The following is a 22,644-nucleotide window of genomic DNA, read 5'->3' as shown; positions in this document are numbered from 1 at the left end:
TAGACCCCTGTGGCCAATGTCTTGTTTTAAGTGCTGTGAAGCTCATGTGTTTCTGCCTTTTTTTTTTGTTTAAATGTTTTTACCCTCTTTAATTGGGGGTCTTAAGAGATTGTGGAGTCACCATCCTTGGAGATACTCAGTCTTGGTGGCCCTGCTTGAGAAGGGGGTTTGGACCAGATGACCTCCAGAGGTCCCTTCATCCTCAACCATTCTGTAATTGTGTCTTATTGTAAAAGATGTACGGGGGAGGCAGGAAGTACAACTATCTGAAATCTGTTGCTGAAAACGAGAGTGGGAGCTGAAGAAGGAAAGATCTATGAAGAGCGAGAACAAAGCATGCAAGGAATTGCAAAGCAGGTGGCGACACCATACTGGAACCAGCAAAGGATTGGACCTTGCTCTCAGTTCTGCCAATACCTGGGTTGTCTCCCAAATGTTAGTGGTTGGTTGGTGTCACTCATGTGATTCGATGAAATAATAATTCTTATGGTAGAAGGGAAAAGCAAGTGTAAAGGAAAACACTTTCTCAACAGTGGTCATTTTCAGCCCGGAGGATTGGCCAAGTGTGTTGTGGTTTATCTGCTTACACCACGCGGTGGAGCCCTCTTGCAAGCACTTGTCTCCCCATGAGTTTGTGTAAATCGCTTGCATCTACAACTGTCCACGTTGCCAGGATTTCCACTTACCTGTTTTCGCCGGTGCCAGAAGAACAAACTGTTCGTTCATTTGTTCTAAACCTGGTTTCCATCCCTGCCACCATCACCCCCCAGTTTGTGTCTCCTGCTTACTGGAAGAGACACTGAGCTGCTGAATATTTTTGCAGCTGGTATGTTTATGGAGAACTAGTGTTGCTTTTTGCTTAGGTTTGGTTGTTGGCTGTTTTTGGGGTTTTGTTTGGGTTTTTCTATTGCAATGGCACAGCATGAACTTCAAGAGTCTAAAGAAAGTGCTTGAGAAGCTTGAAATTTGTTGACTTAAGTGGGTCCATTTTTCCTTTCTTTTTTGCTTAGTGTCCTTAGTCCTCCCACACATTTACCCTCTCTGTTAATTAGCCTGTTTTCCTCCAGATTGAAAAGTCTGCAATAAATAAAGTATTGTTGAGATTGCATCTCTCCAGGAAGGTTTGTTCATGTCTTCTCCCTTTGAGACCCCACAGAACATAGCATTAATTGGGTTCATCAAGCACTTTATTAGTAGTGGGGAGGAATGTGGTTGAAACCACATGTCCCCTCAGGCTCTACTCTGCTAAATCAGGTTTTATATTCTCTCCTATAAATGGATACAAGTGTTAGATTTTGGTATAACATACCCATCTGAAATGAATTTAAATGATTCTAAAATTAATAACTTAGGGTGCTTGTCATGTTGAAAACTAAACATGCATTTGTTTTTTTCAGTATGAACAGCTGATCTACATTATAGTCTTTGGTCTTTTCTGGATCCAGGCTGCAATAGCTGGAAGCGCTTGCACTCTGTCTCTGAGAGACAAAAGCCTGGGGTAGTTGTCTGCCAGGTCAGGTTTACAGGACAGAAGTGTCGTACTGCACACATCCCAGTAGAAATCAGCCCATGTTACCTGGTGGAAGTGGGAGAGAAAGCAGTAAATTTTATTTGGTAATCCTCAGCAAACTGCAGAAATGAAACATGAATTGATCTGGTTTGTGTAAGTGTTTGCTGGGGTTTGTTTTAAAGCCTATAATTACAGAGCTAGTAATTAGGTTGCAATGCAGCAAGACTTAAGTAAAAATTGGTTAAATAAAGCCTTTGCTACAAATATTACTTGCATTACAATATGAATCTTTCCTGCTGAAACTGCTGCAGAAAAGTGTTTCAGTTAAAAAAGGGGATTACATTTTCATAGAGGTTTTTTTTCATATTGTCCTATATCTTGATCAGTGATTATAGGCAGAGTTCTTAACATCTCTCATCTGTGTTGACTAGTACAAAGGCATTTATAATGTTTTGTGTGAACATACTTCCAAACTCATGTAAAAAATGTGGATCCTAGTCCTGGTTTGCCTCAATTTTCTAGTAGCATGGAAAAAACTTCGCAATTGAGTGGCCAATTGTGTATTGGTAAGAACAAAGAGCTAAAAGAGTGGGGAGAGTTGTTTCATGGGCTAACATGAAATCCAGAAATTCAGCAATAGTGATTTTATTTTTCTGGCAACCTGTTTGTAATGGGAGAAACAAAAATTATACTTACAGATTTCCCTACCAGCCAGTTGTTATCCCCTAAGAAAGCATCCAAATCTTTCAGTAACTCAGGTGCTTTGTTGGTGAGGATATCATCAAATGCTCGTTTCTGAGGGAAGAACAAAACAAAGATGCACACCAATGCGTAAGTGCTTCAGTCTGCAAAACTGAATTTTTGGGGGTTTCTTACTTGTGAAAAAGAAAACTGAAATCTGAAAAAGGTGGCAGTGCAATCATTTGGTCTGGACCAAAATTTAGAGTACTCTGTTCTCTTTGGAAGAAGGAATGTGTTAACATCCAAGTCAGGATTAATACAGAAAACAGCAATTATTTAAGATCAGTAACAAAATGCAGAGGTAACTGTCATTTGAATACATGCAAAGGGGCGATATAGAATTTAGGAGAGCTAAGGTAATTACCCCTGAAGAGAGTTAGATGCCCAGAACATGGTATTTGTGGCTCAGTGAGCTGTGACTTAAGCTAATTACTCCCTTAATGAACACCTGAGAGCTCCTGGATGCTGAGACACCATGTGTGGGGTGATGCTGCACATTGATCAGTGCTAACAGCCACCCAGCTGTGGCAAGACAGGAGCCTTGCCACAGATTTGGGAAGAATCCATCTATAAAACATTCCTGATGTCTCACAGTCATTTTTTGGGGACTCTTGGATGTTATGTTTTCTTGTGTACGGAGCTGCAAATTTCCAGAATCCCTTAAGGTCAGTCTTTCTGAGCTGTCAGATGCTGATCAGTATCTTTCCTTACAAGCCCTTCTCCTGTGAGATATAGAACCCAGGTTTTGAGATTTTGCTGGGTTTTTCTTTGAGCTTTTATGTTATGAGGTTATTCTGTTTGCTTTTTTTATTTACACAGCAATGAGATTTGAGGTGGATAAAATATGTTTTTAAAGAGAAGTCTGCATTGAAGGGTATGGGCATTAGTATTGGTATGTTAATAGATGGAGGATGAGATTGTGTATGGTGGTGGTTCTCTGCTAGCTGTTCCCCTTAGCAGAAACTTTTGAGGTTGCTTTTAAAGGGTTAGCTGTTTCCTTTGGAGAGGGAAACTGTTTCTGGTTTTCTCTTCTTGCCTGCATGGAAGCAATTGAGATTGCAGACTGTTGTGGCCATCTGGTCTGACCCATGTGGCACAGTTTGTTCAGTTAATGTGTCTGGCCTAATTTTGGAGGAACGTACTGAGGCATGGTTAAATAAGCACTGCTATACAGGAATGGAATTATTTTAATAGCTTTGACATTCAGCTTAATGAAAAAAAAAAAAAATTTAGAAGAGGCGGCAGTGTAAATGGTCCCCAAAAATGCAGGCTGAAATAAAATCAGTATTTCTGTAGACGTATTTGAAGATTTGACATAATTTTCTGCTGTCTGTTAAGAGCTTAGTAACTGAATATGGTGACTGCAAGTAACAGCCAGAAGTTTGCTGTCCAGAAATTTCATATTTGTACCCTGTGCTGTAGCATTTCCTTTTTTTAGGTGAGTTCTCCCACCCTGCCCCACCCCCACCCCTCAAAAAAAATCCCACAAACTACTGCGTGATCATGACTGTAATGACCTCCCCCAACTACAGAAGTACACAGTCAACCTGTGAAGCTGGTGGGGACATGACCGGGATCCATCTTCTGGAGTGGCACAACCTACTTGTCTTAACCCTAGAGTTCTCCAGCAATGCATGACAGAGCTGTTGCACTGCCAGCTGGTTTTTGACGGGCGGGGGGGGGGGGGGGGGGGCGGGGGGAGGGGGGTGTAAGGTGAAGGGAGAGTCTATGCCTGGCACGGAGGGAGCTTCGCTGGGCAGCTTACACCTCTGCTCCCTTTATCTTGTTTGGTTTTCTCTTTGCTGCTGGCTAGATGGCATGGCACATCCTTTCAGCTTTCTCTGAGGGATGTGTGTTCTTGTAATCACTTGTCAGGCCTGGGGAAGTTTTCTGACTTTACTGTGTGTAAACCACTTAATTCTGGTCTTGTGAGACCATGAGACCCCACTTCTACCACAAGGTGGTGGCAGTGGACCCGGGAGAAGAGAGGGAGATCAGCTAATAATGTGAAAAATGTTAGAGATTCCCAGAAAATAAGTTTCTTGATCTTCCTTGGCCCCAAAACACTCCCTTACATGCATACGTGCATACAGGCATATAACAGTTGCCTATGAACTCTCTTCCTTTTTAAATTAATTACTGGTGACATGATCTGAGTCCTTATTTTGGAGAAGTGCTTGAGTACGAGCTGGGACACACACAGGCGTTATTGTGGGAGTTTCCCTGAAAAGGAGTGGCAGTACTGTGGTGATACTGCTGCTTCTACACTAACACATTAGCAGTAGTGTGACTGTCTTTAAATAATTAAAAATCATTACTCAACCTCCCCTCCCCAAATTAGGAAACTTCAGGAAATCACTAGGAAATTAAGTAATTCACATTTTTTAATACTAAAACCTCCTTATGCACTTTCAGATTTTCCCCTGCAAGATTTCAGAGCACTTTCATGTCATTTCATTATTTGTTATTGGTTTTGGGCAACATTTTGTACCCATGGTTTCTGTAATGAGATACCTAGTTGATCTGAAATGTTACCTTTGAATAAATGGAAGGTGGCTGCGCTAGTAGTTAATATTGTTACACCACTGCTTTCCTAAAAGGATCAGGTCATCTTCTTGGGTCAGAGCTGTGTGGAGCCATTGTAATGCTGGCGTTAACTCCTCTGTCACCCCCTTCCCCCAGCAGCTGATTGTGTTTGGGGCTCTGGTGAGAGGGGTTGGACTGATGCCAAAAACCCACCCACCCTAAATGCTGTAGGACTTGCCCGTTACTGTATGTTAAAGTACCCATGGCAGCATGTTAGCCTGGTGTCAGTATTTGCAGAAGCCCTGTGGAGGAACAAGGTGGGGCTGCAGGGGCGGGTCTGAAGAGGACAGCTGCAGTGACAGTGAGGGATGTGCTACTTCTCCTCTTTAGCAGCACCTGCTGTCTTACACCGCTCTGGTAGTTGAAAAGCATTTGTTACTGGCAGCTGATGTTATTGAAGACTGATAGTCATTAAAAACCAAGAAGAAATCAAGATGCAGAAGTGCAAAAATAAGTTGTGATGGGGCTGTTAATCTTGTTGAGTTACCAGAAAGAAAACGATTTGAGCTTAGTCTGTTTGCAACAAGATTGCATGGTGGTGGCTGGGGTGGAAATGTCCTGTCTTTCCCATTTGAAGAGCAGTTTGCTGTATGGACATAAGGTATCCTTGATTCAAGGTGAACTAGTAAGGGATGGCTCATGATGGCCTCATTGTTTCCACTAAGTCTGAAAAAAATCTGGTGAAGGAAGTTGGTGGGAGGGAGCGGAAAGCCTTGGCTGGAATAGCCTTAAGGAAGAACTGTAGAGCTCCTCCAGTTCAGCTTTGCTGAGGTGACGTGATGGACCCTGGGGCTGACACATGGCAGTTTCTGCAGAAGAGATGGTCAGGTACAGAGTCATGGCTTATGTGCAATCTTTGTTTAAATTAATGATTGTCTTACTCTCACGTCCTGGTTTTTCTCTGCCCAGGGGAACAGAGTCATGAAATCATCTATGGTGTCCACGATGGCATCAGCTAGTGCCTGTTCCACAGGTGTCTGACCTGCAAGACCTATGGGAAGCAAGCATGTGAAGGGAGGTTAGAGACAGCATCAGCAGGGATTTTTGATACCACAAAGGTAAACAGTTGTTTGTGAACACTTCCATAAAAATACATGCTCTTCATGGCTTGTTTTGATGGTAGCAATATGCATTTGAGTCCTTGCATCCAGGTGCAATGTCATCTACCTTTGCTTTTTTCCCCCTCTAGCCTCACATAGCCATCTGAGGTAGTGAGTTTTCTTTCCATTACCTGAGCCCGCAGCCTGCCTACCACTTCTTTACCCTTCTCTCTGCCTTCCACTTCTTTACCCTTGTCTCTGCCTTCCACCATACCAGCACTTTCTGTGAGGCTCAACACCAATTGCTTTCTGTTAATCTTTCCCTTCCGAGCTTTCAGTGTCCTTCTCCATCTCATAGTCTTTCCATCTTCATCAACGCAATTTCCGAAAGTGTTTCTGTGAAAGTCTGCTTCTTTTTTCCCTCTATCCTGCCCATTCAGCCCCATTTAGAACCTTCTTGTGACATCCTGCTTCCTTTTGATTACTTCATTGTAATCAAGCACCTTAGCCAAACTTTCGTCTCGTTTACAAATCTGCTTTCCTCCCCTGTTGGCTTGCCTGCAGTCTTCTTAATGCTACTACTTTTTTCCCCTCACTCTTGTTTCATAGACCTGTGTTTATGCTTTCACCTCTGTGCAGGTTCAGATCATCATTCTCTTCCTCTCTTTGTTCTTAAGCTTCACCTGGAAGCCCCGTGTTTCCCATAACCTGTATGCCCTTTCTCTGCTAAGTCATCTCCCTTACTGAAATTTGAAACGTTATGCTTTTGAAGGCGAGGGCTGTGCCCTCTTTGGGCATCAAGTTCTGTGAGACTTCAGTAAACAGTTGTTGGTGATGGGCGCCTAAAAATGCCATTTCTTAGTTTTAAAGGATTAGTGACATGTATGCAGATGTAATGGCAGAACTAAAAAGCTTTGACTATTAAGTTGAAAAGATTTTTTTTTTTTTTACCCTTCTGTGCATGCTCTTTTTCCTGCTGGTGGTATGACCTACACTGAAAGGAGAACAGCACGGTCTGAGTGTGCTCCACTAGCCTTTGTGGCTGTTACAAACCAATGGAAAAAGTTTCAGGGGAATGCCTAAGTCAGAACTTCAGACCATAAAAGGAGCACAGCTCCAGATCAGCCTCCCAATAGGAGGCAGTGAGGGAGGCAGCGTGGGTGGAAGGCAGGCTTTCTCAGCGTTTTTCATTACTAGGTAGACGCTCGCCATTCTCTTCTCTTGTAAATAGTAGATTGTATCAAGGATGGAGGAAACTGTCAGGAACATATATTGCAGACATGCTTGAAAATACATCATGCTAGTCCCCTGAAGAATAACACTCTGCACTTCTGCTTGTTTCCTCAGTTGGAAATGTGAGATATTTTGAAAGGCAAGTTACATCTCTTTGCTCAGAGTGTAAAAACCCAACCAACCAAACAAAAACAACAACAACAACAAAAAAACAAAAACACCCCCCCCCCCCCTCCAAAAACAGTAGGATAGTACTCCATTCCCAGCCCCCACTCTTCACTGTGCTGATGTTCAGCACATCATGAACATGTCTGCCTTCAGCCAGATTGGGTTTGCAGCTGGTTTTGAATGACAGCTTGCGGACCTAAAGCAAGCCCTGACTACTCTCTTGAATTACTTGCATTATTAATGTCACTTTATCTGACCAGTCGAGTACTTGCATAGCATGTAAGTATTTCAGTGATGTCATCATCTGATCTAATCTCTCTGCCAGCTCAGAATTGTTGCCTAAATCTGCTTCAGAGCGCTCTGCCTGCTGACTGTGATAATCTCTAGTGCTTCCAAACCTTCTCCTCCTGGTCATCTTGCTGGTTAGCCTGGCAGCTCAAAGTTTAGTTCCAGTCGAAACTGCCCTGAGAGCCTTAGGGAGGCCACAGGTACACACTTCTGTCGTGAATATAAAGTTTATTGGCTGGAGAAGTCGGCCCAAACCTCAGGTGCCATATGCAGAGGGGAAACTCAATCAGACGTAAGGGGGGATTATTTCTGAGTTTTCCATTAGGTGTACACACTTACAGTGCAAATAAGGAGCTCAGCCACGTGACTTCAGCTCTGAGCACAGTAGCATTTCACACTACAGGTTGTTACTTTGACTTTTTTGTCTTTTTTTTTTTTTACTTTCTATGTGACATTTGCGTGACTCTAAACCCAGTCATACAGTGTCTTAGCAGATGTGCCTTGCTCTGTTTCTTCTTTCTGATCTTGAAACCACAGGGGATGTAGCCTGAGATCTCATCAGGATTGCCACAGCAGCTGCAACTTGGCGAGCAAAATTGGCAGCAAATTATGGTAAAGAAGGCTGCTGAACACGAGCATGCCAGCACACAGCACTCCTCGGTGCTTTTTACACCATGGCTCTTTGAGTGGCACCTCTAATAGCACCGTATGTGGTACGCTGTGTTTCTGTGGTCAGCACTTGGTGCTGGCAGCCAAACCGGACGCAATGAGAGGCTAACTCTAAGCTGTTTGTGCCTGGGAAAAGCACTAGTACCAGTATTGCCATGCTGGTGTTGACTTCTGCTCGGTTGGGCTTGCCAAGTTGTTGGTTTGTTTCTATTTTTGCTGTGGATTTTTCCTGAGCGTTAAAGGTGGGTTCAGGACAGAGCAAGAAAATGATCAAATATGTGTTACCTGATTCTCTGGCAAGGTATCTTGCTATTGCCAAGCTCTGGTGAATGGTAACTCCGTCTACTTCCAGAATGGGGATTTTGCCAAATGGGATAGCTTGGAGGAGAAAGAAAAAGAGAAACCAACAAAAAGTTAAATCATAGCCCTTAAAAGTAGGAGTCTGTACTAGTTGCGCTTTTACCACTCAAGGTATGCATTGTTACAGCATTTAACAGTTTCACTGTATTTCTGTAGGGAAATGCATGGACTAAAAAAAAAAAAGTAAGTTTAAGGATATAACCAGATGCAAGAGGGGTTATATCCTATAACCAGGATGTAACCACTGCGAGAGGGCAACCGTAGCGTACAAACCAGGTATTGCGTTTCCTAGCCTTGTGCTATAAAGGCTGAATGTACTCCTACATATGCTGAATTCTTTATGTAGGGAAACTTTCCAGTGGAATCTTGGGTTTTCCTTCTCTTCCCTGCTTTTTCCTCCCCAGGAGAGTGACTGCCAAAGTTAAGCTAAATACTACTAAAGATTTTGTAGTGCAGGATCCAGCTGGCAAGAAGCATCTTACCCAATCCAGTAAGAGATTGGGTAAAAACTCTAAAAAAAGGTGCTTTTTCATTTACACTTGTCTTAAATTCAGAAGCAGTGATTCAGAGAAGTGTCTGTATTTCAGAACTTATATTGTGACAAGACATTTCGCTTGACAGTCATCACCAAGAGACAAATACAGCTTTTACACTGAACCACAAATGCTAAGAAGATACTCAAATTTACTTGGATTGCATTAAAAAAAAATTCAGTCAGTCATGGAGAAAAAGCCTCAAGATTTCAAGTATAGCAGAAGACAAACTAAGCAGGCATCATGGATATCTGTAAGGGAGTTTGAGATGTGAAATCAATCTTATTTTTCAGTTATTAATTTAGTAGCATAATGTACTTGAAAACTTGGACTGCTGTTTTGCCATGTTTTGGAGAGGCTGCTGGCAAGATATCAAATGGGACTGGAACCCTGGAGCACAGCTTAAACTAGGAAAAACTGTCATGTTTAGGGCAGTGAGGATCAGCTCTTGGGAACCTAGTGCTGTTCGCTGGGGGGACTTTAAATCTCTGCATTTCAAAGGATGCTAGTTCATAAATTTCAAGTACATGATTGTAAGTGCCGGTCATAGCCAAATGCTTTGTACCCAGATTTGCATGGATTACACTTTATGTAAACAAGATGTGTGCCCATCCTAAATCTGTCTTGTGATGTAAAGGGGTGGAAGCAGAAAAGCGAGAATGCTGGCTATTGGAAACATGCAAGGTACTTTCAAACCCAGGAGAACTGTCTTTATGGGACAGCTGAAGGGAGACTTCTGTTCCATGAGGCTTTTTAGTTCTCAATGAAAAGGGAAAAATAATGAAACCTCATGCATTCATGACCTGTTTATCAAGGCTACTTCATCAATGGTGAACATTGCCATGTGGCTCTGTGGCTTAACATACAGTGTGTGAATCACATTAGATATGGGATCTTAGATGGCAAATCTGTACTTGCAAAATGAATTTGACAGCTACACAAGACATCCAGGACTCCTCTGTACATTTTTTTCTGTGTCTGAACACACTACTCACAGTACTCATGATACCTTTTTTTCCCCCTCCTAAGTTCAGCACACTGTGAAGCCAGTATAAATTTTGATGCTGACGACTAGCAGAAGCAAGAGAGCTCAAAGAGGATTAGCTGCTGTACCACAGGGAGAAAGCATGCACTGCTAGTTGTTACTGAAACAATAATAGACTTGCTGCAAAGAAGACTTTGTATGTTTATTATCCAGAGAGCAGCAGGTCCTGGCAAGTCCATGTATTGCTTCACTGAGAATTCAGAGAGGGAAAAGATGCATTCCTAAATACTAATCTGGGAAGCTCTCTGATTGTGAAAATGAGAGGACCCTTGGTTCTGCGCTGTGGGTTAACGGCGCAGAGTGCCCTGAGCATCACTGCCTCCAAAGCCACAGAGCTGTGAAATAACATTTGCTTATGCAGCGCATCTTTCAAGCAAGCGTGAGTGGAGGGGATAAGAGCGTGCCTGACTGCTGGACGTGCCAGCATGGTCAGCCTATAGCCGTCTTCACACTCCCCCAGACCACAGAAGGCTGTACACCAAAGCCTGATGATAGGTAGCAGCAAAAGTGTAGCCAGCTCAGGAGCAATAACCACTGACCCTGAAGGAGTTAACTGGCCTTTTTTGGAGGCCGTAGTAGGAGTGTCACTGGGCTGATGCAGTTTTGGCTAGGTCAACGTGACTAACCCAGCCTCTGTAGCAATAACTGTCAAAACATGGTGATCGCTGCTCAGGTTGGGAAACTACAATTGCTTCATCTAGAAACTGAACAGACCGTTTTCTGCTATGTTTACGTACCGGGGAAAGCCTAAAAGCCACAGCTTTGTCTGTTTCACTTTGTCAGTCACTACAAGGAAATGAAAGCTGGTTGGTTTGTATAGATTTTTTTTTTTTTTTTTAAGAAACTCTTGATAACAGCAAAAGGAGGGGGGCATCTTTCTGACAGTTGAGGAACACAGATTATGGTGTGAAAGGCAGCTGGGTGACAGTGGTAGTAATCTCTCATGTTCTGTTTCTTGGGAATATGGCCATTTCTGGATTCGCTTGTGTTTTTTTTCCTAGCAGTCCATAGAATTCAAGGGAATTGCTCCTCACTCCTTGAAAACAAGGGTAATGCCTACAGACTGCTTCCTCCTCAGTACTGAGATATTTTCATTAAGATCTGATTGTTCTTTGCTGGAGAAGAAACTGAGTTTATAATTAAAAATATACAAATACAGCTTTGGGTTTTGTGCAAAAGAAATAGTCATACACTTGCACGATTCACAGTGCGAGTGTAAAATTCATAAATGAGAACAGATTTTGTTTTACTTCGTCCTGTGAGCCTTAAATGTCCAAAAGGCATTATGCTTTGATTTATAATGAGGCTTGGCTTTTTTTGCTAAGAGACGGCATATCTATTGCCATCATTACTAAACAATGGATTATTTAAAGCATAACAGGTGGTAAATGGAAGAATTTCCTTCCTTTATGTGTTCAAAATTCTGTTTGATTTTTTTTTTTCTTATAAAGAACGAGGAGGGAAATTGTGATTTGACTATAAATGTAGATTTTTTTTTTTTTTTTTTCTTGCTGGTAGAGTGTATGTATATGATTATACAGTGACTTTTGTTGAGTATTGAGTTATTAAGCTGTAAATGAATGTAATTCTGAGAATTCTGAAGAAAGGCTTGTGCTGTGCAGAGAATTGTAAAAACCTGTCATTTCTTCTTGGGTGCAGGGCATGCTATTCCTGCACACCAGAAAGTTTGGCAGATATCCAGGCTGCTTTACAGCTGAAGAAAATAGCAAAGAACAGTCAAGGGGCAGAAAATATTTATAGTACTTCTCCTCTGTATTGGAGGAGATTATAATGTCTTATAAAGTTGCGTTTTCAGTCTGGAAAAGTTTAGAGAAAAACAAAACCTGTCTTTGCCTTTGAATCATTATTATTTGAAATTCATGTAACACGACCAAAGTTTCTAATAACCTGCAGTGAAGTATCTTTTTACTCTTGTAACTTGAAAGAACAATTTCCTATTTTGATAAACTCATAACAAAACCAGGAGATCAACTGTATGCATAAGTTCGGCTGTTGTGGGCAGGAATGTGTTCCCTGTGAAAGCTGGAGATTTCCTTTTCCAAGTGGAGAAGAGGAGATGGATTTGTGTCACCCTCTTCATCCTAAGGAAGGATGCGAAGAGCCTTCACACCGGGTGGGTGCAGTTTGATTGCTGGAAGCAAGGTCAGGGTTTGACAAATGACCTCGATGTGGCCTCTAGACACCTTGCCCTTAGTCCATTTTTTGAAGCACAGCAAAAACTGCAGCCAGGCTCTCTACTCAGGGGCTCCAAACTATAATGGAAAACCATCTGTCTGTATATGAATTTAAGCAGTGTTACCCTTACTCATGGATATGTGCTTCTGTGTCTTGATTTGAGCCTCCTGTGTGCTTTTGGTCCTAGCTCTGCTTGTTGACAACACATGTTCAAGGAACCTCTGGGGATGTCTGAATGTGCCATGCATATAAGCACTGTGATAAAACTGCTAAATTTTACATGTTTTTGGTGAAAGGCACAGTTTGAGCAATTCCAGATGAACAAAGCACATAGGTTGGTTCCTGCTAGGCTCATACATTAGATGAGCAAGTGAAAGAGGTGGCACATGAAGCTAGAGTGTGAGTGATCTCATTTGGGTAGAATGAGGGTTGTGGGGGCAAATCATGAAACAACATGCATTAGAGAGCAATTGTGAATGAAGACTTAAGTCAAAATATTGCAGACTGGAAGGATGTGTGTGTCACTTTGCTAGTTTTTCTTTAACCTTGATCAGTTAGGGGGCTGCTTCGTACTTACGTCAGTTTATACCCTTGTGTATCCATATGGATGTTCTTTCCATGTTTTTCAAAACAATGTTGTCTTGCAAAGTTTCTGACTCCCACTTGAGCAAATACATCTTAAGAAGGAAAGCTAGAAAAATCTCTTGCCGTCATCATATAAACAGCGTAATTTCTCAGATATGCACAAAATATATGACCTTTCCCTTTCAGTTTCTGCTTGCTATGAAAAGAGGAACAGGACTTCTAAAAAACATGCTGTTTGGGTGACTAAACCTGTAGTCGTCTTTAAATTGAACTTTCATCAGCAAATTCTTGCTTCTCCTATTGTATTGGTTATTTATTGTTTTTAGCATCACACACTGGAATTACATTTGCACAGACTTTACACTCCCCATGAAGAAAACCTTGAGAGAGGGTGAGTGTAAGTCATCAGACTGATCTGCAGTCTCTTCTTATTTTAGGAAGGACTCGCTGAGGTATCTGTGCAATGTTTAGGAGTTGGGTGAATTCCTTTGTCTAAATACTTTCATTTTGGTTGGCTTTTGTGAGTAGAACTGTGATGTTTACACAGTATCTTCTGGGTACTAAGCAGGGCAGATGTGGCCTCATGTGTTAAAAGCAAGGACATTTGTATAATATGTCACCATTGTATGACATCCCTAAGGGCTGTGATAACTATTGCCATCCTGGCATGCCTATAGGTTCTCACTAGAGTTCCGGCCTTCCCTTGGGCGATGAGCTCCTTGGTTATCCTTCTGGGCATGACCCAGTGGACGGTGCTCATGTGGGCCTGTTTCTCTCTGAAGGACAGGGAGGGGAAACACAACACCAAGCTGAGCATGGTTTTGTCCAAGCCTGGCAGCTAGACTGGTTGGCTGCTGGTGTGGAGAAACCAGAGCTTAGTGCTGTGCTATACTTCTCACGGCTATTCTCCCCCAGCCAGCGAGAAGCCTCTATGCAGATACAGTTCTTCATTTTCTCCCTCCCTTAGCTCTTTCTTCCTTTTCTACTGATCTTAACTTCTTAATTATTCTTCTCCTCCTCATATCTGCTAGTTCATCCCCACATTTACTCTGACTCGCCTCAGCTTTGCTCCCAGACGTGAGTTCAGGTTTCCCTATTTCCCCCAAGTTGACCTGCTCTTCCCTATGCTTCCTGCTGCCTGTATTGAAGTTGTCCATGGCCTTGTTGCTAAGCAGGCTGTGTTTAAGCATTTGATTGTTCCTCAAAACCTGAATAATTAATGGTTTTGCAATCAAGCAGCTTATATTGAGGCCATAGTAAGGCAGCTGGATTAATCAAAGATGGGGGAAAATAAGAGTCACAGCCATGCTGTTTACTACACTATCTCTGTCAAAATAAGTTCTCCTTTGCCTTGAAAATAATCGTAACTGCTTTTCCTTTCCATTTGTATTTAAAATGGATCATGAGAAACAAATATATGAGATATTTTGCATCTTCCAGTAAGTAGTATATGAAAAGTGCCTTTTTTTTTTTTTTTTTTTGTGAGGCTGGCAGGGGAACAAGGCCTCTGGGAAGTGATTGGCCTGGTGCTGGAGGCATCCAGAGTCTGTATCTTTTAGAAAGGGATGACCAGGACGGTGCTCTGATCTAACCTCAGCCCAGCTTTAGTGCTGTAGCTATTATAACTCATATTCTCCTTGGAAGCGATTGCTAAGCCCTACTTTTTACCCAAAGACTGCTATTTACACATCTTAGCTAGAGCTACAGCGCAGCAAGTCACTCAGGAAACAGGACAACTGCTCTCTTGAGAAATTCTTGTCTGCTGTCAGGTGCCTGTCAAGACTTATCTATTATCTTGGAAGTATTTTCAGTGCAATAATTAGTCTGTCAAGTTTCCTGAGGACCTTTCAAGCACCATTCCACCCCTCCTAAAGAGTTTATGGGATGTTTAGAGCCATCAGTGAATGAAAGCATCCTTTGGTATTATGATAAAGTCTATATAATTACCATTGCTTCAAATTCCCAGAATGAGCCACAGAACAAAAGCTCTTACTGCGTGCTAGCCTAATATCGCAAGGGGATAGTAACTTGGTGCACCATTACAGGGGATTTTCTGCTATATCATGACTTATGTCAGTGCAGCAATGCTTTTTGTGAGAAGCCTATTACGTGGCAATACAGATCTCAAATGATTCTATTACGTGGTAGTATATAGATCTTGAATTGACTATGATTTAAATGGTGGCACAGTCAAGTCAAAGTCTGTTCAAAAGGAAACGTAAAATAGGAATTTGTTTACTTATTTAAATAATTATTGACTTGCATAGTGTGAAGGGTCATGTAAAGCTGCTACTTGATATTAGTGTGTCTTTCAAAATTCTGTGCTAAAACTAGTCAATGCTAATATTTACATACTAGCTTGCTTAAGCTTGTTTAAATTATAAACTATTTTAAACTACAATCCTTGCCTGAAATCAGCAACTGGAAAATTTACAAAAGATGATCTGATTAGTGACAGAAAGGAAAAAAGGAAATGTTGAGCTACAGAAATTTTAATTTCAGAATGTATAAGCCAAATGAGATAGGTTTTTATGTTATAATATGCCTCCCTCGTACAAAAACAAGCACCACTTAGGTGTAGACAAAATCAAGCGAGACAGTATTTCTAGGAGCGAGGAGTTACTTATTTGCCTGAAGGACCATTAAGATGACAGCTTGCTGGGGGGGAGTCACGTGAGAAATGCCAAAACAAACAACAAACCCCATCACAGTCCAGGTCAAAATTAAACTTGCAGCAGCTGCAAGTCTGCTTTCTAAATGGCCTTTCTGTACTTTAATCTTATTGCACATATTTTCTGTTTTCCCATCAGTTTTACAGAACTAAGTCTTTTCTTCAGAATAATGACAGTATTTTCTGGCTGGGAGGCTGGTATTTGTTGCAAAACCTTTGCTTTTGTGAAAATTGATGAAGCAAACCTACCCTCTGGGCAGAGACCTAACTGTACTCTTAGACAAACTTGAATTCTTTTACATGTTCTCTTAGTAGCTCAAGAAACATGAAGTGTTCTCCTTGTCCAAACTCCTTCCTTAAGTACTTTTTCTTACTTCATCATACTTGAAGATTATAAAAAGAGGGACTTTTTGTTGTACTTACAGACTCTGTAGTCAAAACTGGTTTCAGATCTTTCATAGGCAAGTGGGTGAATGCTAACATGGTGTATGCAAGCGTGCATAGCAATTTGTCTGGTATTTCTTAATCTCACTTCAATATAATTATGTAATTAATTCAATTCATTGGACCTATTTTAATGACTTTTGTGGGTTGCAAAATAAGTGGTGTACCAAATTGCTGTTACATTAGCTGCTGTAATATCAAATGCAGCTGAAATTCCCCTTATCATTACTAAACACTTACCACACTTTGGTTTTCACCAGGATGAGACTGGCTGGAATCTGCTACTTTCTTTCTTTTTTTTTGAAGTAGACCCAGTCCAGGCAAAACGGGAAAAAAAAATAAAAAATATACATATATATATAAATCTTGAGCTTCATAAGAAAGATCTGAATACAGAATATGAACGACAGTAGTATAGAAGATCTCTCAGCAGAGTGAACTATGCCTTTGTATGCACAGTGGGTTGGATGGATCCCCTCATTTCATGTTTACTGTTGAATACAGCAGTAATTGAACTTTTTTGGCATGGATCCTGTTACCTGCTTTCCTGAGGACTGGTGGGTTTTCGTCTTCAAGCCCTGCCTCTACATAGAGAGCTGAGGCACATTTTGAAAATTCAGGCTAGTAGAGAATGCAAGTGGTTTATTCTCATGGTAAATGGTGTGACTCTGCTGTATGCAATATCATTATAGTGTTAGGGAACACAATCCCTATATGACCTAGTCCCTAGCTAGGAGGCAACCATTTCTTGTGTTGAGTCATGGCCTGTGAAGTCCGTGTTTAGGTACCCTAGGGCAGATTAGGGTGGTGGCTATCGATCTTGTACAGTGTAAGGCTGTTTACTGCAAAGCCCTGTTGCTACCTTTTATTTAGAGTTTTGCTGAATGATTTGCCTGTGGGAGATTACTTTGTCTGGAAATACCATGAGTAATGATTGCTTCACAGAGGAGGAGGAGGTAGTCATCAGTTACTTGATCTCCAGGCAATTTCCTTAGCACCATTACATTGTTATGTATCCAAACAAGATACCTTTACTCTTGTTTTAGTTGAGGAACCTCTTAACTGGCACAATGTCTGCAATGCAAATGCCACCATTACGTTGGTGCTTGAGCTAGGATTCAGGAAGCTTTCCAGAAGCAAAAGTTTAGCATCCTGATATGCAATGTAATAACACTTTCAGACACACATCCTACTATTTCTTTGTAGTTGTACATTTCCTGGTCAATTAGCATGATACAGTTCACATCCACTGACTGACCAACCGGGTGCCTACAGAATCCTATAATTCAAAGAACTCTTAGGCCAGCATAAATTTTGCACAGATGATTTCACAAATCTGAGTGCAGCAGCTCCCACATTTTACTAAACTTCTTATCTTCTTTGGAATTTCATCTAGGGATCAGTCATAGTAGAGGCTGCTATGAAAGGCCATTATGCAGAGAAAATGAAAAATCTTAATTAACCCTTGGTAAACCTGCTACAAACTTTTCACATCACAGAAAGAGAAACAAAGGCATCCAATGGTAAATGACCAATATTCATTGATGCAGCAGATACAGCTAAAAACTGTATGGCTTAGAATTTCTAGGGTGCCTCTGCTCCCAGTTTTTTGGTGGTAATGGTGTCGCAGCAGGGCATACACTGGAGTGAACAAGTACTGTACATAGAAAGCTGCACTGTGAGGTTCATGATGTGAGCACTGAAGAAAAGCATAGGAAGGATTTTCCTGCATTGCTTCTTGTGCTGGCTCAGATGTTGGGGACATCATCAATATTCATAGAGAGATGCAACACCTTTACCTTGTCTGATTGATCTGCCATTAGAACATCTTGTGCTAGGATATGAATGCTTTTGCCTTTAAGTCACTACTTAGACTTTTTCTTTTTAATTTGTCTTACTTAAAAATCGGTATGCAAAACTCTACATAGAATTATATTTTTCTAATAGTTTCTGAACTTTGTTTCAGTATATAAATGGGTGTGTGTATGTGTGACTGTGCATAATTAAGTATGAAAAAGGCCTATGCAGAGCTTGCCTCGGTTCATCTGAATTCTCAGTCTCACCTTTAGTTTTTACCCCGCTTCCCTGAGAATTGCAGTGGGAAAGAAATAAGCTATACCACATGATCATCATTATTGTTGATTAAGCTCTTGCAAGGATTAAGCTCTTGCAAAGAAAAGGTTTCTGCGGTCAGTCATCCCTAACTGAAAATATTCCATTTCCATTGCTTCATTTACACTTCTCTCTGTGGGTTGTTAGCCAATGTTTTCTAGATTTGAGCACCACAGATGGTCTTCAGCTGCCACTTGGAGAGCAGTGATTCTTGAGTATTTGTAATTCAGGTCACTGCAAACTTTATGGGAAAGATCAAATTAAATTGCACCCTACGAGAGTTTGGTAGCTTGCTGGCTGGGCTTATTTTAAATGGTGTGCAAACCTACTAAGAAACATTGCCTGATTAATGGAAATCACTTTGTGCATTAGTTGTGCATTTTCCCCAAATTAAAGGCATTATTCTTCATTTGGTGTGAAAGTGCCATAGCCTGTGTTGCAAAACATAGCCCAAATCCATGAAATGAAGACAAAGATATCTCTGATTTCATGTCCCCAGCATCCAAACTCCCATTCTGTTTCACTTGAACTAAGGTTAATTTAAGGAACAGAAATATCAAATAGATTTAATATCTGGAAAGAAGTTAATTTTAACTAAAAAAACATGAAATCAAGACTGCAGAGTACTCTTAGAAGGACTATTCTTAGTAACAATGATATTCTAACACCTCTTACAATCCTTTTGTTTTCTCTTTACTCTATCAACTGATTTCTTCTGTTTTCTCTCATCACCTTCCCTCTCTGAAGACCTTTCTGGTTGCAAAGCTGTGTCCTTTGTGACACTTATTTCCAATTTGGCTTTCTAAAACCAGGGTGAAGGCTGCAGTGTGGTCTTTTTAGACCAAATCCTCCAAAGAAGCTGAGATGATTAGCATGCACTTGGTTAGCTTTAGACAGACAAGAGCTGAACTGAAATGATGAGGAGTAAAAGCCCAGCTGGATGACAGCAGGTAAGTCATTTTAAGTTGTCTGACAATTTGGATCTGGACTTCTGCGAGAGCATCAGCTACGACATTTTGGCTGTCTAGACAATAAAATTCCCATAAGCTTAACTAAAGCGAGTAATTAAATATATTTCTGCTCATGAAACATATAGGTACCTCTTCCATTGCTTTGCTTTTCGACAGCATTTCTAGTGGAGCTCCAGATATAGGATCTGTTGCTACTTACTTGGTTTGATTTTGGGCCAGTCTGCTGCTTCTATCCTGTGGTCTTCGTACTTCTTGCCTGAATAGGCAAACAGGTAGCGGCTGATTTCTGCTCGTCCTCGCAGATTGAAGTATGTCAGCTTGTACTGTGGCATGCTGGATCCCTGAAAGGGAAGACACCATGTTGCTTTAGATATGAGCAGCCCAACTCCTTTTTACAAAAGCGCACCATATGCTTGTTTTTGAAATGCATGCTTGTACAATGCAAAGGACATATTACGCTAAACCATGATGCGTTGTTCTTTGCAACCATTGCATTAGTCATACTTCTTTGTTCTGCATTTCTCAGCCACAATATTCAGTCATGGGCGGTGACAGTTAAACCTGCAGTTCCTCCTTGTGTATCTCCAGAAAGATGTCTTGATTTTTTTCAGACATATTAAGAACTTCCAGCTTTCTTTTACTTTTCTTGTGACTCCAAACTCAGACCATATTTATGAAGAGTTTTTCAGAGTGCAAATCTAAAATCATATACTGTAACAGAAGATAGTTGCTGTCCTGAACAGCAATTTTGTTCAAGCCTGCCCTGCTCAGCCTCTACAGCTTATGGAGACCTTCATCCAAGATCAAATCATTGTACAAGGATGGTGCAGGAAAGGTGAACAGCTAAGGCCACTTTAAACCAAAAGTGAGCTTTTAAACTCTGCACACTTAACACCTTAATAAGAGAGATCTATGAGCTCAGCTGAGACTTAAATGTACTGTCTAAAGGAAACTAAAACAATCATCCACCTCCTCACCCAAAGCAAACCCCTTTCTCATTTTGGCCTTAAAGTAGACCTTGTGTGTCATTTACCATTCTTTCATATCCATCAGATTCAGGGTGTTATTAATAAAGTCTGCAACTGAGATCCTGCACTAGGAAAGAAAGTGAACTCTGTTTTTAATGAGTAGGTGCTACTACATAACCTTACAATAGAAACAACCCCCTGTTTAGTCATCTTGTCTTTGAAAATATATGCTTGAGGGTAGATGTATCATCAGCTTTCACTTTAGAGGGAGAGGCTCTTTGTTCAGAAACTGGAAGCTCTTGCACTTGACTCACACTGAAAAGAGCAAACTGCCTTTGCCACTTACTCCTCAAAAGACAAGACATCTATTTTCTATCCTCAGAGCAGCAAAAGCGAAAAAAAAAAAAAAAAAAAAAAAAATTCACAGCAAATGAACACACTGGAGGCTGCTTAATTTGTGGTGAAAGTTACCTGCTCCCCTATGGCACACAGCAGGGCCAGAAGAGATTATTAGTAAATGGAGATTTTTCACAGTTGATGGCCCAGCAGAGAAGCAGGAGCAGAGACAGAGTTACTCATGGAGGTATCTACAAGTGCTTCAAAACAAAGACATAACTACAATTATTTTTTTTTTTTAGTGAAGCAAGTGTGTTCATTTGCACTGTATAAAACATGGAAGCTGCAGGCAAAATGAGTTACATTAGGATGTGATTAGTTTTCTAGATGTGTTAATTACCAGCAAATACGTTTATCTGCTGCTTGGCAAAGGCAGCTCACAGATTACAAGTGTAACTCTTTCTTTCTCGAAAGAGAAAAATTTTGACAATTCCAATTTTTCAAGCAAGTTTTAGGTAAGTGGCAAAATTTTACTCCTCTATTTTCAAATTTTGTGCCAAGATTTATTACTTATTAGGATTTATTGTGCTTATATAACACTATATATTATTATACTTTGCTGTCTATTTATGCAGCATAAATATGGATTATATGTCTACAAAGTTAAGGTAAGAAGAGAGGATGAGATTGTAGCTTTTTTTATTTCCCCATTTGTCCCTGCTTCTGATTTTGGGTGGTCATTTGAGAGTGAGGAATGACATTTTTAAAAGAGCATGTGTTATCTGAGGCTCAGATGAGACATGACTTAGTGATCTGGGAGTAAAAGGGGGAAAAAAAAATCACTTCATTCTTTCAATTTTTTTTTGAGGCGAGTGAATACTACTGATTCAATCTGCATTTGGAGAGGACACAACCTTTAACATGCAAAACCCACAGTGTCCGCTTCCCTTCTTTAGTCCGCAGAGATTTTTTCCATAAACAGCAATAGAAGTTCCAATGCTCTGGACTTAGTACATGGCTCACGCATGGCTCAGTTTCTCGGCTACCTCTAGCCCACTTAGCCCTGTGTTAGAGGAAAGTTGTTGACAGCTGGAGGGCATTTAAAAGCACAAGAATAGAAGAATTTAAGGTAGAGTGATGAAGAAGGCAGTAGGCAGCTGTATGTAGAGTGGATTGGAGATAAGTGAACCATAACGTTTCTGGTGGCGAGTGTTCTGAAAGAGTCTGATTCTTACTGTGGGAGAACTTTATATACAAAGACATGTGTAATCAGGAATAGTGAGATGATGTAAAGAAAAGGGAATTTTGGCTGAAAATCAGGAAGTCTTTCTGGCTGTTGTAGTAGACTGGAATATTTTGGTCTGTCAAGGAAGCAGTGGAAACTATTGTTTGAAATGTCTAAAGCAAAGCTAAACAAAATTCTAATGAATACATAGTAAGGAGTAATCAAATATTTGCTGTGCTAATACACATTTAAGCTTATGAATTTCATCTGTGAACAAAAACCCAACCTTACAAGGAGTTTACCAAAAACATTCGACATTTTAAAGGCCTCTATAGCTCTTATAGTAAGCATGTTTTTGTAAATGTTTGTCAGTTTTATTTTTTATTTGTATTCATTGTGAAATGTCAGGAGTAGCTCTTCCTAAACAATTCCACATAGGTTTCTAAAGGAAAGAGTTGGTTGTGTTCAGAATAGCTTTTGCCAAACATACAAATTAAGTTGTTGGTAACTGTCCTTATCCTCCTTTGCCCCATTCTTCCAGTGTGTTTTGTAAAGGATCAGAACATGAGGCACAAATTAAAACCATTTAAAAAATGCCCAAAGTGATTAAATGTTTGAAAAATGTCACTTCTAGGGGGAAAAGGTCTATTTTTGGTCTTTGAGTTTTCTGCTTTTGTTTTTATCGGGGGCATAGGGACATCTTTAAAAATATTTTTAATTCTCTTTCTTTTTTGGGGTTTAGTCATGGCTTAAAAGCACTGGAAGACATTGACTCGGGGAGAATCTTAGTGCCTAGGCTTGCAAACATTTAGCCACCTGCTTAGTGTTATTAAATCTGTTGGGGTGAATTCATTGCAAAGTCAAGTGTGTATAAATGCAAGAGGGGGCTGCTTTACCTTCCACCAATAAATGTGCCATGTAAGCAGTGGTTTTTTTCAATTTCTAAAGACATGAATACATGTC

General features: G+C 40.7%; 1 protein-coding gene across 1 annotated transcript in view; it reads right to left on the bottom strand.

Annotated features, from left to right (window-relative positions):
* Positions 1–1,394: 1,394 nt before the first annotated feature.
* Positions 1,395–22,644, bottom strand: part of HPGDS (hematopoietic prostaglandin D synthase) — a 31,136-nt gene continuing 9,886 nt past the window's right edge. The window contains exons 2-6 of the mRNA XM_086464481.1: positions 19,352–19,493; positions 8,521–8,613; positions 5,719–5,828; positions 2,207–2,305; positions 1,395–1,576 (exon numbers count right to left, since the gene is read on the bottom strand). Coding sequence (XP_086320607.1) covers positions 1,412–1,576; positions 2,207–2,305; positions 5,719–5,828; positions 8,521–8,613; positions 19,352–19,484 — 600 coding nt within the window. The 5' untranslated portion in view covers positions 19,485–19,493 and the 3' untranslated portion in view covers positions 1,395–1,411. The remainder of the gene's footprint in view (positions 1,577–2,206; positions 2,306–5,718; positions 5,829–8,520; positions 8,614–19,351; positions 19,494–22,644) is intronic.

This window comes from Leptosomus discolor, chromosome 4 (genome assembly GCF_034619465.1).
Source record: "Leptosomus discolor isolate bLepDis1 chromosome 4, bLepDis1.hap2, whole genome shotgun sequence".
Taxonomy (NCBI): domain Eukaryota; kingdom Metazoa; phylum Chordata; class Aves; order Leptosomiformes; family Leptosomidae; genus Leptosomus; species Leptosomus discolor.
The sequence above is the reverse complement of the archived record's forward strand: the minus strand, read 5'-3'. Positions and strand labels throughout refer to the sequence as shown.